Consider the following 15,365-nt stretch of genomic DNA (forward strand, 5'->3'; position numbering starts at 1 on the left):
GCCAGAAGGAGAAACTAGAATAAAAGAAAAAAAAAAAAAAAAGCAAGACTCCTTAGCAACATGTAAAAGCTGATGTTAAAACACACTCATAAATAATTAATCCCATCCACAGCGGGCTTCCAGTACTTTCACTGGAACCTTTCAGGTACATACGCAAGATAGATTTGGAAATAGCTGCGGAGAGGTTACAAAAGTTGGTAACCATTTCTAACCATCTGAGTATTTCTTTCAGAAAGGTTCACCCTTTCTGAACAGGACTGTCGTTATTGCCCATTCCATACAGCACTGCCTCCCCTTTTTATAACGTTCTCATCGTGTTTCAGCACATGATTTGCAACAGCACAAACTTCAAATGACTACTGCCTTAATGCCCCAGATATTTACTAACTGTTGTGCTGTTTTGGACAGGGGAGGTGCTTTATAATTAGATTAGTCTATATGTTCACATGCATATGTTCATATTTTTGGGTGGAGAGGAACCTACTGAAAACAGAATCATGAAAAACTTTTACTAACTTGTCTGAGTCTTTCACATATCCCTTTTTACCAGAAAGCGATCATGTAAAAATGTTTCCATTCCCCACCTCGTCATCAGAAGCCACTTCCCATAGACCAACAGGTACTGAAGAAAGCCCAGAATACACTAAAACGCCAGCTCATCAATATATATCTACAACAATCACAACAAATAACTGGTCCTTCCCCTTCCACCCTGATATCTCAACATCCAGGTATGTTAAGAACACATCCGGAATGTCTATCCAACGCATTCAACAGTGCAGGTGAAACCAAAATCACCACTGACCAGAACTCACAATCATTAAAGAACAGAAACACCCAGCCACAAATGGATAAATAATCTTCAGAAATCATCACTATCTCAGACCATTACTCTTGGTCTCAGGAGAGATATCCAAAAATACCTACCTTACAAAACTCAAGTGGATACTAGAACTTCTGGTAGAACAACACAGCCAAAATAAACCCCCCAAATCTGTAGTATTTGTGCTGTGAAATATTTGTTGTTGCTCTGTTACTATCAAAGAAGTTTGGAAATAGGAGTTTGGGAAGAACTGGAAACAACTTAGCAGCGCTGCTGGGAAAACCTTGACTGACCCAAGTGGAAGTTAAGATGAAAAAGATGCCATAGTGGTATTGGCAGAGGCGCTGCTGGCCTGGTACGCAGAGCAACTCCGCACACGTGATAGCGGAGCAAGCAGCAGTAGAACTGCAGAGGCTTAAAAGAGCCAGCAGAACTGACTCTGTTCACTCAGCGTGAAGGGACACAACATTCAGGGCAATAGTGATTTCATTGCACCTCTGTGACAGGCCATGTTCTCCTGGGAGCCCATGATGCTATTCAATGACGTAATATTAATCCCATAAGACTTGCTCACCAGTATCTGGAATCCCAGCAAGAAAACAAAGAGCTGTCATATGCCTCAGGCCTGGCTTGCTTACATCAAAACAATCTCAAATTCAGAACGGTAAATTAAATGAACCGTATCGGGAGTGGCATCTCTCCACACTTCCAAAGAGGCTTCTTGTACCCAAGGGTCAGAATGTTTCCTGGAACATCTCCTTCATAATGTCACAGTTTTCAGCATGAACACTGAAGACCAATTACGTTCCACAACTACTTTGTGAACACCCATTGTGTCATGGTGATTTAATCACTCACATATTCATTATCTTCTCAAAGCCTTTGATGTATCATACCACAATTTATAGATTAGTACCGTAGCATTATCTCAAGGTGTTCTGCTACTTGTACGGCACAATAAATGAAAAGTTAGATCTCCACCACAAAATCCCCAGTTCGGTTGTCACTGACACTACTTACACCTTCTGACTTCAGTACGATCTGTTCGCTTCCAGGAAATGTCTAGGAATCCTAATGCAAATAAAAAAGCTAATAGTCCTTTTTCAGGTAGCACTGGTGTGAATTCCTGTAGCACACACTGAAGATCTCCTAGTGCTTTCAGGCTGCTGCATCATTAATATGCCTTAAAGAGAGCGCGCTTTAACTCTGAGTCCAGTTCCAATGACGTCTTTTATTAAATATGTTCAAAACCTCAGTCATGACCAAGATAAGGACTACTCATGGTATGTCATATTCCACAAAAATCTTTACTTTGGTTTTCATACCGTATTTCCATGGCATTATGAATTTTAGTGATGCAAATGGGAAAAATAAGCCGTAAGTTTACAAAGCAGCCAGAGTTTAAAGTGAAAATTCTCAATCTGTTTTGGCCTAATAAAATCGCAATCCTAGAGAGACAACTTTGCACTGCACTATGGGCCAAAGAGAGGGGGAAAAAGCCCACAGAAATCTGATTTAAATGAGTAGCTACAGCCAACAAAACAATGACAAGTTCTAGGAAATATTATTTCTCTCTCAGTCATTTGCTACATAATTTCATAATTTGGAGAAAAAGCTAAAAGCTCTGGCCTCAATTCCTCTCTCTAGAAAAAGAAGGTGGTTCCTCTAACACAGCAAGGTTTGATCAGACAGATCTGATGGAGAGAAATTTTTTTTCCCAGCCTGACTGTGCATTGTGAGTAGCCGATTATTATAATTTCTATTGAAAGGTTATTTTCTTTCTGTCATACACAAAGAAACAGGGAAAAGAAAAATACTTCTTAACGATCAGTCAAATGTGACTGCAAAGAAACAAACATCAGCAGTGAGATTTCAAAACAGCCATAAGCAGAACAGGGGCTTTTACAGGATACTTTAAGTGGAAAGTGTTTCTAATATGGATACACAGTTATATGCTAATAACAGTATATTTTTTGTTACTATAACTGACAACTATGTCAGTTTAAGCAACAACATAAATTACATTAGTGCTGAAATCACCGACAGTTGAAACTAAATCATGTTACAGCTTTATTAATTAGGTTTTACAAATTACATATCCAAATTAAGTTTAACTGTTTGACACTGCCTAGATATGAAGTAAATAGAAGAGCAAACAGACGACAAACAAAAATAATCATCTTTTATTCCACCCTCAAGCTCCTCGTAGCCTAAACGTATTGCAGAGGCAAATGAAATTTACTGAAAGGGCTCCCATCAGACCCACGGGGAAAAAAAAAAAAAAATTAAAATGAATCAGCAGCCTCCCAATTTATCAAAGCAGTGCGTCACATTCAGGAAAGCAGAAGATCCCAGCCCATACAAAGTAGCTGACATCCCTTTCCCCCGCCCTGTGCAAGACTTCGCTACTTACACTAGTTTCCGAAAATCTCATAAATATTAACAGGCTGCTCACAACAAGCTGTTGCCCTGAGATGTTATTTTATAAATAATGTCTATAAATAATGATGAAAACAAGACACCGAAAGATTAGACGCCTTGCAAAAAGATCACAAGGGAAACCTGGAACCAAATGCAGGTTTCTCAACGCTCACTGCTGGGACAGGCACTGCAGAACATAATGTCATCTGAAAAACAACTCCTAGATCTTGCTAACAGCAACAGCCACCTTCAACCAGGCACAGCCGTATTAGGGAAGCAAGGAGAAACTGTAAATAAGCAAATGACTTTTAAAGTTTCGTAAAATCTCAGCCTAGAGCCCATTTTCACACAGTAATAGTTCCATAAACTCTATACAACCGCCACCAGCTCCCCACCAAGACAGCATTTTTCTCTCAAGCCTGCTCTCTACCATTAAGGCTGTGAAAATATTAGCGTCTGATGCAGTCTCACAACTGTGCCATAAAAAAAGATCTTCCTAAACGATATCTCAAGCTCCTTACCTCTATCTGTAAATGCAGAACTCTCAGGCAGCCTTTTGGAGGCTGCTGCCTTTACAGAACCATCCATCCGTAGGTAGAATTTTTCTCCTGAGTGTTTCTTTCTCTTCAAAGTCCAAAAGAGCAGGTAAAAAAACCTGAAGCTAAAGCAAAAATCCTACTACGCCCGTTACCAAAAGGAAAAATATATAAATAATACAGAATATATATTTAAACCTGGATCTAAGAGTAAAACAAGTCCCCTCAGTCCAGGAGAAGAAACGAAGCAGTCACTTGACCTGTGTATATATATGTGTACATGCCTTGGGTCTTATGACTTTTGACTCACCTGAGAGCTTAAAGGCTTTGCCTGAGAGTCAGCTCCTTTCTGTGCCTGAGGCCAGAATTTCCAAGCAAAAACCTATTTGGGAATTAAATCCATTCATTGTTCCAGCACGTTTTTCCCCAATATAATGACGTTTTAATTACCATCAGATCTGCACAACTTTTTTTTTTTTTCCTTCCCCTTCTCTCTCCTTTCTTACAGAAGAAATTTAAACCTTGCAGAAACATAGATGTACGTCAGGATAACCAAGATTGATTTTATTCAACAATGAAAACAGTCATCAACGGTACAGAACACAGCTACTATTTATGAACATTCAACAGCATATTATAATTTAACACAAGGCTTCAAGGAGTCAGATTAAAACACATGAGAAATTTTACCAATGTTAAACAAACAAAAGACGAAACGGTCACAACTACTTGAAGTTAGCTGGAAAAAGGCATTAAATATGTACTTCACCTATGACACTCATGCATTGTGTCATATCATGTCGGACATTAACCTGTGATTACGGTTTTTGAGCAGCTAAAAACCATCGTTACCCTATTACTTTTGTAACGCTATTCTCCTCGAGTCAATATTGAAGAAATTTCTTGGTCTCATCTACTGGCAGCACTTTGCCTTTTATAAAACAGAACCTTGCCTCTGCTTCTCCCTTATTAGCTAGTACAGCACCTACATGGAGGATGCCTCATCATATTTGAGCTGTGCAATGAAAAGCAATGTTAAACATACCAACGTCATCTCTGATGTAAACAGTGAGCTCACCGCTAAAGACCAAACAGCTCAGCTACTGTTCTCCCAAATGAAAAGATTCCCCCCCCCCCCCCCCCCCCCCATATTTCCTAAAGTTTTGACAATCCCATTTCAGAAACGCTGAGCTAGAAGCCTTCTGCCACTTACACAGCTGGTTTACTATCAGGAACTATTACTTGAAATTCAGGATCTCTCTCCCCTCCTCCTCCCATCACTTTATTATGACTCCACCACCTGAAGTTCAGCATTATGTCACTCACCATTCTATTCCTCCTAAAACATGACTAGAAATTCCTTATATTAGAAGACATGGAATATTCATGGTTTTGTAAAATACACTGAAAAAAGCCTCACCTGCAATAAAACATACCATTTCAGTATTCCCACCCAGAAAAAAAAAAAAAAACCACAAACCCCACAACAAACAAAAAAACCACCCCAACAATGAGCAGATCTAAATCCTTTAGAATACCATGCAATGGAATAGGTCGGCAGGAAAAAAAAATAAACAAATGGCTTTAAATTACTTGTAAATACAGTCAAGAATAGGTTTATAAACTTGAGAGGGTTACAGTCCTTAAACCACTTCCCTGTATGCAGTGGAAGAGGAAGAGACATCTAAATGATTTCACAACAAATTTCTTCATATTTTTAAAAGAAATATACGTTTGCCTACACATTTGTCTACAGACCTGGTGACACATGCAGTCTCTCCCAATCTGGGCTCCCCAACATCAACATATTATCTACATCCTGTAAATCACCTCTTTTTTTAGCAAACAGTTTGTCTTTTTGACACATCTGCCCCCCGAACCGAGTGCAGTACCATATACAGCTACACACAGCAGCATAGAGCAAGAACTAGGATTAGCAGCAAAGAGATATGGATTATATTTCCGGCAGCGTCACCACAACATTGTATAAATTCTTTAGCTAACACGTAACTCGGTGGCTGCTTCTATAAAAAGGAGGTGACTCACCTTCTCTTGTGAAGCGCTTTGAGATCATTCAACGAAATGTAAGCATTACTAATTACCCCAGATGTGAGGAGATGCTACGTACCCTGGGAGAAGGTGCCGTCAGCTCACGAGCAGAACACCGTCCCTTCACAATGTGTCTACCTCAGAGCCTGCAAAACTTAGTCACTGATTCTTCTCATCTGCCCTCGGTAATTATCTGCAGAACATTTCTGCACACGTTTCTAATGTGTTGGTGTTTGTTTACTTTTTCCTCCTCCTTCATCGCTGAAGTTTCCATAGGGTCATTATCTTTGGCAGTTTATTCCCAAAGCTACCATCTGGCAAATGATGAGTTTAACACTCCTGTGAGCCCAACAACCCTCATAATAAAAATGTTTAAGGCCTATCAAGTGACTCTCCCCTCTTTTTTAACTAAAGGCCTAAGATGCAGTTCCACCAGGTTTCTAACTCTACGATTCTTCAAATGATGCTACAAGACATGAAGTACTCCAAGAGGTGCAGCAGGCAAAGACACACAGTACCTCTCTACTATGGCACACAGAGAAATTCAGCTCCCCTCGTCTCAAAAGATCAACAGATCCCCACTAAAGAAAGGCTCTAGACTGAGGGGCTTCTCCACATCAACATGTTTCCATCCTTCTATGGAAAAAACATTTTGATCTCACTCCATTTCTGATACAAGGCGACTTTAGAGAAGACCATAGTCCCACCAACCTCTCCCAAATACACTTAAGCATGGCACTGCCTCAGTTCCCATCCTTTAACCCACACCAGCCCCTACAGCATCCAGTCTAAACCTCATCAGCCTTCCTTGACCTTGACCCTGTCTCAACCTCTGCAACCCAAACCACAGACACATCTACACTTCCCAAACCTTGCTCCCCTGCCCTCCCTGGGTGCCCTGCCCCACCTCAGGGGTGAACCCTCCTCTGTGCTTCTTCTTTCCTCCCACAACTTGCTCCCCTCTCCTTCCCCAATGCCATCCTCCCAAGACTCACTATCTATATCCTTACCCCAAGCTAGAACTCCCTTCTCCTGAAAAACATTTCCGTCCCTTTCTCTTCCTTTTTCCCAGTACAAAGACAGTCTTCCTCCTCCTCACCCCAAACACAACACAGTCACCTGCTACACCAGATGTTTCCCCAGTCCCTATCCTTTTCCCAATACCAGAAGAGACTCCATTCTTTTCCCTAGTCCTACTAGGGAAAGCCGTAGGTCAGTCACTCAAAATCCTCTTCTCTCCTTCACGGCTAGGCCAGGCTCCACCGCAATCCTCATCCCTCCCTCTGCCACAGCTCTAGGGCAAACTGATCTCTAGAGCTCTCTGAACTCTGCCCCCCGGTATGCAGTGACAGGATACATGGGAACGGTTCAAAGCTGCACCAGGGAAGTTTAGACTGGACGTTAGGAAGCATTTCTTTACCGAGAGGGTGGTCAAAGACTGGAACAGCCTTCCTAGAGAGATGGTTTACACCTCAAGCCTGTCAGTGTTTAGGAAGCATTTGGACAATGCCCTTAATAACATGTTTAACTTGGTCAGCCCTGAACTGCTGAGGCAGTTGGACTAGATGATAGTTGTAGGTCCCTTCCAACTGAAATAGTCTAGTCTATTCAAACCCCCACACCTTCCTCAAGGCCAGACCCACCTCCCCCCATCATGTCTATCCTTCCCCTATCTATAAGCCAGCTACCCAAACCCCCGTTCCCATAACCCTCTCTCCACTCTAGCCCAGACCCCCATCTCCATTTCTTCCCCTAGGCCAACCCCCAACCTCTCCATCTTCATCTTCCTCTCACGCTTAGGCCAAACCACTCTTCCTACACCCCTACCCAGATACTACCAACCTCCACCTTTCCTCACACCTCGGCTAGACACACACAGCCCCCCAAGTCTCCCCCTTTCCCCCGCCCCGGCCCCCCCCCCCCCCCGGGCCGGCCGGCCCCACACCCACCTCCCTCAGCGCAGCTCAGCACGGCGCCGACCCCCGCACCGACGCTCTGCGCCTGCGCCCGCCGCCCGCTGCTATTGGCTGAGCCGCGCGCCGGTGCTCTCCTCTTCTCACCCCCCCGGGCCCCGCCCGCTCAGCGCCGAGGTTCCGTGAGCGGCTGCGGGAGACTGTCCCCTCCGCCGCCGCCGCTCGCCCCGGGGTCCTGTCCCGCGGGGGGGGCGGGGGTGAGTATCCGTCCTTCGCTATCCTTTCGGCTTCTGCAGGCCGCGGACCTGCGGGCGGACCGGGAGCCCAAGGAGGGGACGGCGTGTGCGACGCCCTGTGGCGTCCGGGTCCCCCCCTGGAGCTCCGTGAGGGGGGAACCGCCTCATGGCGGCCCCTTTCTCCCCCTGAGCGCGCTCGTCTCCCCTTCACCCCCGGTGTCTCCCCTCTCCTGAAGCCCATCCCTGCAGGGTATGTGGCTTCATTTGCCTTCGGACCTCTGTGCTCAGTCTCCCCCCTCTCCACCTTCCCAGATACCTCCCTTTTATTCACTGGTATTTACCTTTTTTTTTTTTTTTTTTTTTAAAAAAAAAAACAAACTGTAATTGCTGCCTGGCCGATAGAGAAAGGTCTGGGGAGGGTGGGGGGTGCCAGAGCGTATATCTTCTCCTGACAAAGGGGTGAGCCCCAGTACAGTCTCTGGGCTGTAGCGGTTTCCCAGGGCCCCAAATATTTAGGGGGTTTCCTTCCCTCCACCCCTGCAATTAATTCATTTAGCAGGGCTGTCACACTGAAATTAATGTTTCTGCTGTTTTAGGAAGGAAACAGCCTTTGCTGGTCATCCCCAGAGAGCGTGGTCACCCTGGCAAGAAAGTGACGACGAAAAAGCAACATCTTCGCCATCTGTAGGGTGACTTTGTTGTCAGATACCCCACCAGCATTAAACTTTATAAACTATGGAAGATCCTAATTAGCCCAACATGGTGGGATGCTCCTGCACAACTTCTTGTTTTACCGCTGGCCGTTTATATTTTCCTGTGAGTTTTCATGGATTTAGAGACTCGAGTCACGTTTTAAAGCAGGTGGCTTTTTTACCATAGCATAACGGGATAGCATCTGGTCAATGTGTCTTGGCTAAGCCAGGAAGGGTATCCAGCCTGCATGGACAGGGCAACATTCGCCTGTTCCACTGCCTTTTTTCGTGACTACAACAGTTCATCTCAGGGTGCATTCTGCCTCCCCGGAGGACACGTTGACTTTATTGAAAAAGTAGAGTCATTCACTTACTCGGACTTTTTCCGGGATTATTTGATTCCCAACCATCCCTGTATTTTCTCAGCTAAATTCACTGAAGACTGGGGCAGCAGGAGAAATTGGGTTACTTGGGATGGAAAGCCTAACTTTGATCATCTGCTGCAGAAGTTTGGTAAGTCATGGCATTTTTAATACCTAATTAAAATGGGTGTGCTAAATGACACAGCTTTTTTTAATTTTAGGTGTAGAACCGCTAGACAAAACCAAGCAATTCTCCAGACTTTTTTCTAAGTTAATACGTTCATTTTCTATACTTACTCACCCTTTATGTTTCGCAGATTCCAACCTCGAATTTATTTCCACAATGAAATGAAATAAAAAGTGTTGTATAGTTTAACCATACCAATTTATATACCTGCTTAACGTTAACCAGAGGAGCAGCCTGACACTTTCCCCAGGCAAGGGAAAGGTATTCTATAGTTTCAGTGAAATATCTCTTCAGGCTGTAAAATATTAGTATATTTAATAAGAATCAATACCCCACTCCTAATGTAGTTTAAGAGGAAAATTCAGGTCACATTAAATAAATAACTTCTGGTCTGACTCATGTTTGCCTAGAATGATGCTGTTGGGAGCGAGAGCTGGGCTAGGGATTGTTGCTTTATGTGTTTGTACTGTACTTAGCATTATAGGGCCCAGATATTAGAGGCTGCTGCAGTGGATAAGGTTAAGGGAGTTCGGTTTCAGCATCAGTTATTCTGTCCCCACGTGGGCTCAAAGAGTTTATATTTCAGGAGAGGCTGTAGTACCTGTTGCCAACTGTGATGTCAAGGAGTACAATTCTAACCCGAAGGAGCAGCTCCCCTTCAAGGAGTATATAAAGTACTGGAAAGAGTACATTAAAAATGACTACCGTTCATCCCGAGGGTGCCTTTATCTAAAGGACTGGCACCTGAGCAGGTAAGAGAGCACTGTGGGAACCCCTGCATGCCACGCACAGCAAAGAGCTGCCGTGGAACCTTAATGCTCATCTTCTTGTGCCTGAGCCTTTAAATGCCACCAGTGCTGTTTGTTAGCACCTGCCCACCAAAATATCAGTCTTAGACTGCACTGCTCTTGGGGTACTTCACGCAACAAGATCCTTAAACGGGTCATTGTTTCCTGAAGAGGCTGACATTCTTGAGCGCTTTCCTTCTCATCTACGTTTTATGTGACTGTATGTTATCCCTGTGGAAACCGTGTGGCTGGAACATTTGGCTTTTGTTTGACTGCTACAGTGCAAACCTTCCTTCTTAAAAAGAAGGGGGACATTTCTATTTATGTTTAATTCAGTGAGCATGTGTGAGTTATAATCCTTTATTATCCATTTTCTTTTCTGTTAACCTTCCCAGTCATTAAAGTTCTCTTCACCCTGTTCTGGCTTTCCTTGTCCTCCAGCCTGCTGCTTGCAAGGTGGATGCATTGTCTGTTCCCCATGTCTGTGTAGGACTTCCATGTCTTTTCACTCAAATCTCTTCTTCCTTAAAAGTATCCTGCTCTTAATCCAACTTTCTTGTGACCAGCTCTTGTTTTCATTTCATTACAATAGAGGAAATTTGTCAGTCCCTGCCTCCCTGTTTGTCTGCTTTCCCAGACACCAGTGCTGTGGCTTGCTATAGAAAGTCTGCACATGCAGCCGAGGATGGGAAAGGGGCAGCATATCCTGTAGGAAAAGGCCACACACTTGTCAAAATCCCACAGCCTGGCTTCCCTCCTAACCCTCACACCCCCAACCTGTCATCCAGTTGGACAACCAGTCTTGCAGGCATCTCATCTAAAGAGAATGTGTTTATTAGGAGCTCTCTTGGCCATAATTAGGAGTCTCCCAAATAGCAGTTAACCTTCACAGCTTTCTCGGGAGACAGAAGAGCACTATTGTGTGCCTTTGGCCTGCAACTCAGAGTTGTCAATGATGTAAAGGAGATGGCAGCTAAGTATTAATGGCCTGCTAGAGTCCAGATTGGTCTTTGCATCTGGGTTTTGGAAACTGAGGTAGAAGGAGCAATGTTGCATTTTTCTGAGACCCTTTTCCAACACATTATCTTTTTAAGAGCTTTCCCTGAGCAAGATGTTTATACAACCCCTGTGTATTTCTCATCCGACTGGCTGAATGAATACTGGGATGCTATAGCTGTGGATGATTACCGGTTTGTCTACATGGGACCTAAAGGTTCATGGTAAGGCAGTGTGGTTTCTGTCATTCTTACGTACTCTTTTTTTTTTAAGATTAATATTACAGGGGATTATCACACTGTCCTTCAGGATAGCATCATGCTGCAGAGGCAGCGTGGCCGTACTGAATAGTGGTGTACCTGAACCCAGCCAGTCTTGTTTCTCAAGCAGCTCATTTGGTTCTGGATGTGAGCTGTCCTTATGCAGTCAGCTAAAGTGCTTTTGCGCTTCAAAAAGCCCTAAATTATGCACACAAAATCTGCAAAAATTGTCAGCTAGCTTATGTAAGGTTTTAGAGCAGAAACTCCCTGGGGATCGTCAGCCACTTGTGATTTGCAGAGTCAACAGAAGCCTTGGAGGGGCGCTGATGAGTCGGTCAAATATTTTGCAGGTGAACATTTAAGTCCAGCGTTAGTGATAAAGTTGCATTTACAGTATTCTCATCAGTTCACATCACAGAATCTCCTGCCATTGAGGTAGTTGTGGGACAGATTCAAAACTAACTGATGGAGAAGCACAGAGGTTATAAAACATTGCAATACTATGTAGATATAGTGGCCTTTTAATACATAAATCAATCAAATGAAGAGGATGACAGTTTGGGATCAGGTTTGCATAGTAAAGGTTGATTTCTGTGTGTATGTCTGATTCTCAGAGACTTTAATTCATCTTACAGCTTTTAGGCGTTGTCTTTACTTAAACCTCTGATTTGCCCTGCAGGACTCCGTTCCACGCTGATGTCTTCCGTTCCTATAGCTGGTCAGCCAATATATGCGGGAGAAAGAAATGGCTCTTGTACCCCGCAGGACAGGAGGAGTATCTGAAAGACCGCCATGGCAACTTGCCCTTCGACGTGACTGCACCTAGTCTTCAGGACCGGGGTGTTTACCCTCGCTACAACCAAAGTCAACCCCCTGTTGAAATTGTGCAGGAAGCAGGGGAGATAGTCTTCATCCCCAGTGGATGGCATCATCAAGTTTACAATCTGGTAAGATAACTGCTACCAGCCTTTTCATAACGTAGAGAGGTAATCGGGCAGCAGGCTTGAATCAGATCAAACTTTTATTGCCACAGCATGTTGTGGATGCCAAAAGTCTAACTGGGCTGCAAAAAAGTTGAGAGAGATTCGCGGAGGAAAGGTCTATCAGTGGCTGCTCAAGATAATGGCTGAAAGCAAGCCTGAACTCATAAGCTCCGTGGGTCATTGACCACTAGAAGCTGGAAGAGCGTACAATTGAAGAAGCTGTCTGAACCCTCTTTTCTTATGCTTTTCCTCATGAGATGCTAGTAGTCACTGAGAAACAGGATGCTAGGTGAGATGGGCTTATGGTGAGGCTGTTAATCTTGGTTTCTAACTGTAAATTGTAATTTAATAATGGAAAATGCTAACAAATTGGTCTAAATGATTACAAACCAAAATTAACAACCTTGTTGCTTTCTCCCCACCACCTTCTCCCACCTTTGTGCTCTTAAAAGCTATGCTCAGACAGAGGAACTAGAGACATTTGCCAGTTTACAGAGTGAAACAAGATTTGGTTGTTCAGGGACATTAGAAAGAGACAGCCTTTCAGCACAGTGGTGGTATTGGTGCCAAAGAAGCGTTTCCCTTGCTGAGGAACATGATTTTACATTTTGCAGCATCAGTGACGTTACAGCTGTTTTCTCACACTTTCCTACGTAGAGCCTAATAACCATTTAAATTATTCCTTCAGGAGGATACCATTTCCATTAACCACAACTGGGTGAATGGCTGCAATGTGGCTATAATGTGGTGCTTCCTGCAGGATGAATTAGCAGCTGTCCAGCGGGAAATCAATGAATGGAAAGACCCTATGGATGATTGGCACCTACAATGCCAGGTATAACGACAGGATACTGGCTGCCTGACTCTCTATTAGAGGATCATGTATTTCCAGGGTGCATTGCACCACCTTGTAGAGTTCTAAGACACAGAAGTCCTTAACCTCATACCTGGAATTAGTACATGTTTCATACGGAAGTAGGAAGTGGTGACAGCTTCATTTTGCAGGAAATCAAATATTACTTTAGTAAGATAAGGAAAGGCTTGTGCCAGTGCATGTTTGCTGTGTGAAGGAGGTTAGGATGTTGTCTGAAAAACTATTGCTTCAACTGCTCTTCTTCAACTATCAAGGTTAGTATTAGTATCGAGATCAATCCTTTATGTAGTATTTACATTCCCCTTTATAAAATAAAAGTGCTTTTTCATGTAAGCAGAAGAACTGATGAGACAAGACCCCACACAGAGTAACTGGTTTGAAGACCATTCATGATGAAACAGTCAGTCTGAAACAAGCAAAATTAAGGTGAAGGTGGCAGCAGGTTTCTCTGTCTGCAAAGTGATGCTTTCAGAACACGTAACTATACTGAGCAGTGTTGTATCTTGTCTGTTTCCAAAATCTTAAGCATGAAACAAATGTAAAGTTTATTTCTGGAGGCTGTTACTGCTGCTAGGTTGATATCCTTCAAAAAGTGTTTCAAAAACCACAGCCATTTACTACTTAGAAGAAACAGACTGTTGCTTTTGGGACTACTGGCATTTCAAGTCAGGTAAAGAATTTTAGTGCCATTGGGGAATTACAAAAATATGCTTAAACATGCTTACTTATGATTCTAGATAGTTACTAGCTTCATAAAATATGTTTTTTTAATTCTTACTATAAATAAGAGAGAGATGTTTCCATTTCAGTGCTGTTTTCATTTCCCCTAGTTGATCATGAAGTCTTGCACGGGTATAGACTACAAAGAGTTCTACAACTTCCTCAAAGTTATTGCAGAGAACAGGATTTCTGTCTTGGAAAACGGCCTCGATGACGAAGCTTCGGCAAAGAACACTCCAAAAGCTGCCATTTCCACCTTGGGCATGCTCCATGCGGTGTTTGATCTAAAGAGGACTGTGAAGGTGTTAACATCATTGAGTGCTAATGAAGATTTCAAGAAACTAGACCTGACGTCACTTTCTCCACCTCCGGAGGCATTGCTCCACCACTTGAAAGCAGCAATAGATACAGCGCTACTCTAACTTCCTATTTATTCAGTTCTTTGTAAAATGAACCTTTTGCAAAATGGGTGTTTGTAGAAGACTGACTCCTCCCTGTTTAATAGCTGTTGCAGTTTAAGTACAAAGAGCCTTAATGTGGAGTGAGGAGAGAGTACATTCATAAGAAGGCAACACTTTTTAAGTTGACAGCATTGGAGTATCTAAAGTGGACAGGAAAAAAAATCTCAGACACAGGAAAAACCCAAATCGTGTTAGTATTATATTATGAGCCCTGCTGGTGAGTATGCATTCAGGGACGGGGAACAGAAATTCTCTGTGGATCAAGCTTAGGTCTGTCAGGGCGAAACACTGAGAATGCAGTGATCTGCACCATATTCCCTCTGTTTCTGAGAGCACTGTATACAGACAGCAAACCTGCACTGCAGACTCCAGCAGTTAAGCTCTGCTTTGTCTGGTCACACCTAAATTACTTTAAGACCTGTCCTGCTTCCAGGTGCAGCTCAGCTTTTCTTTCCTTTTTGTTTTTTTTTTTTTTAGTTAGCTTCCATTGAAGCCTGAGCTGGCTCAACAGCTGTAGCCGGGATGTGGAAGAGCTGACTGTACTAGTGTGCTGTACAGTGGTGTCTCTCTAAAGCTGAAAGTCTCAGGTAGGGTCAGCATTCATACCGCTCCAGGGCCTGCAGCATTAAATTTAACATGATAATCAGGAAGCCGGAGTCCTGATTGCAAATTAGTGCAGACAGCAAATCTGCCACTAGTAATTTAAGCCTGTGATCCACCCAAGCTCAAAAGGAGGAACTTGAACGTACTCTTACATTTCTACACACTATTTCAAGGCACAGTATTTTATCGAGCGGAGATTTGATTAATCAGGGAAGCTAGCAAGTAGCCTCATATTATCTCCTAAAAAAGCCATGCTGTTAACACACCAAATAGCACTACTGCATGGTTACACAGCACAACTTGCAACCTGAATGCTACCCTTGGGCTAAAAGAGTATTTCCAGTGAAGCATCCCTCTTGCTTTTACGGGTTGCTGAGAAAGCCTAGAAGCACAAACGGCTGCACACTGTTACCTTAGCTGCCCCTTTGGGGCTCACTTGAATTATTGCTCAAGAACTTCCT

The 15,365-nt window shown here is 43.3% G+C and overlaps 1 protein-coding gene across 3 annotated transcripts; it reads left to right on the top strand.

Annotated features, from left to right (window-relative positions):
• The first annotated feature begins 8,579 nt into the window (after positions 1–8,579).
• JMJD4 (jumonji domain containing 4) lies at positions 8,580–14,739 on the top strand. 3 transcript variants are annotated; one of them, XM_050891899.1, is made up of 7 exons: positions 8,580–8,794; positions 9,097–9,183; positions 9,806–9,971; positions 11,102–11,227; positions 11,943–12,210; positions 12,935–13,081; positions 13,951–14,739. In XM_050891899.1, exons 1-7 carry the CDS (start codon positions 8,746–8,748, stop codon positions 14,260–14,262), a joined length of 1,155 nt encoding a protein of 384 aa, XP_050747856.1. In that variant the 5' UTR covers positions 8,580–8,745; the 3' UTR covers positions 14,263–14,739. The 3 variants fall into 3 exon arrangements, with proteins under 3 accessions (XP_050747856.1, XP_050747853.1, XP_050747854.1); XM_050891896.1 differs by having other exon boundaries at positions 8,580–9,183; XM_050891897.1 differs by having other exon boundaries at positions 8,580–9,183; positions 12,935–13,036; positions 13,954–14,739.
• Positions 14,740–15,365: the final 626 nt, after the last annotated feature.

Source organism: Gymnogyps californianus, chromosome 2, assembly GCF_018139145.2.
Source record: "Gymnogyps californianus isolate 813 chromosome 2, ASM1813914v2, whole genome shotgun sequence".
Lineage (NCBI taxonomy): Eukaryota > Metazoa > Chordata > Aves > Accipitriformes > Cathartidae > Gymnogyps > Gymnogyps californianus.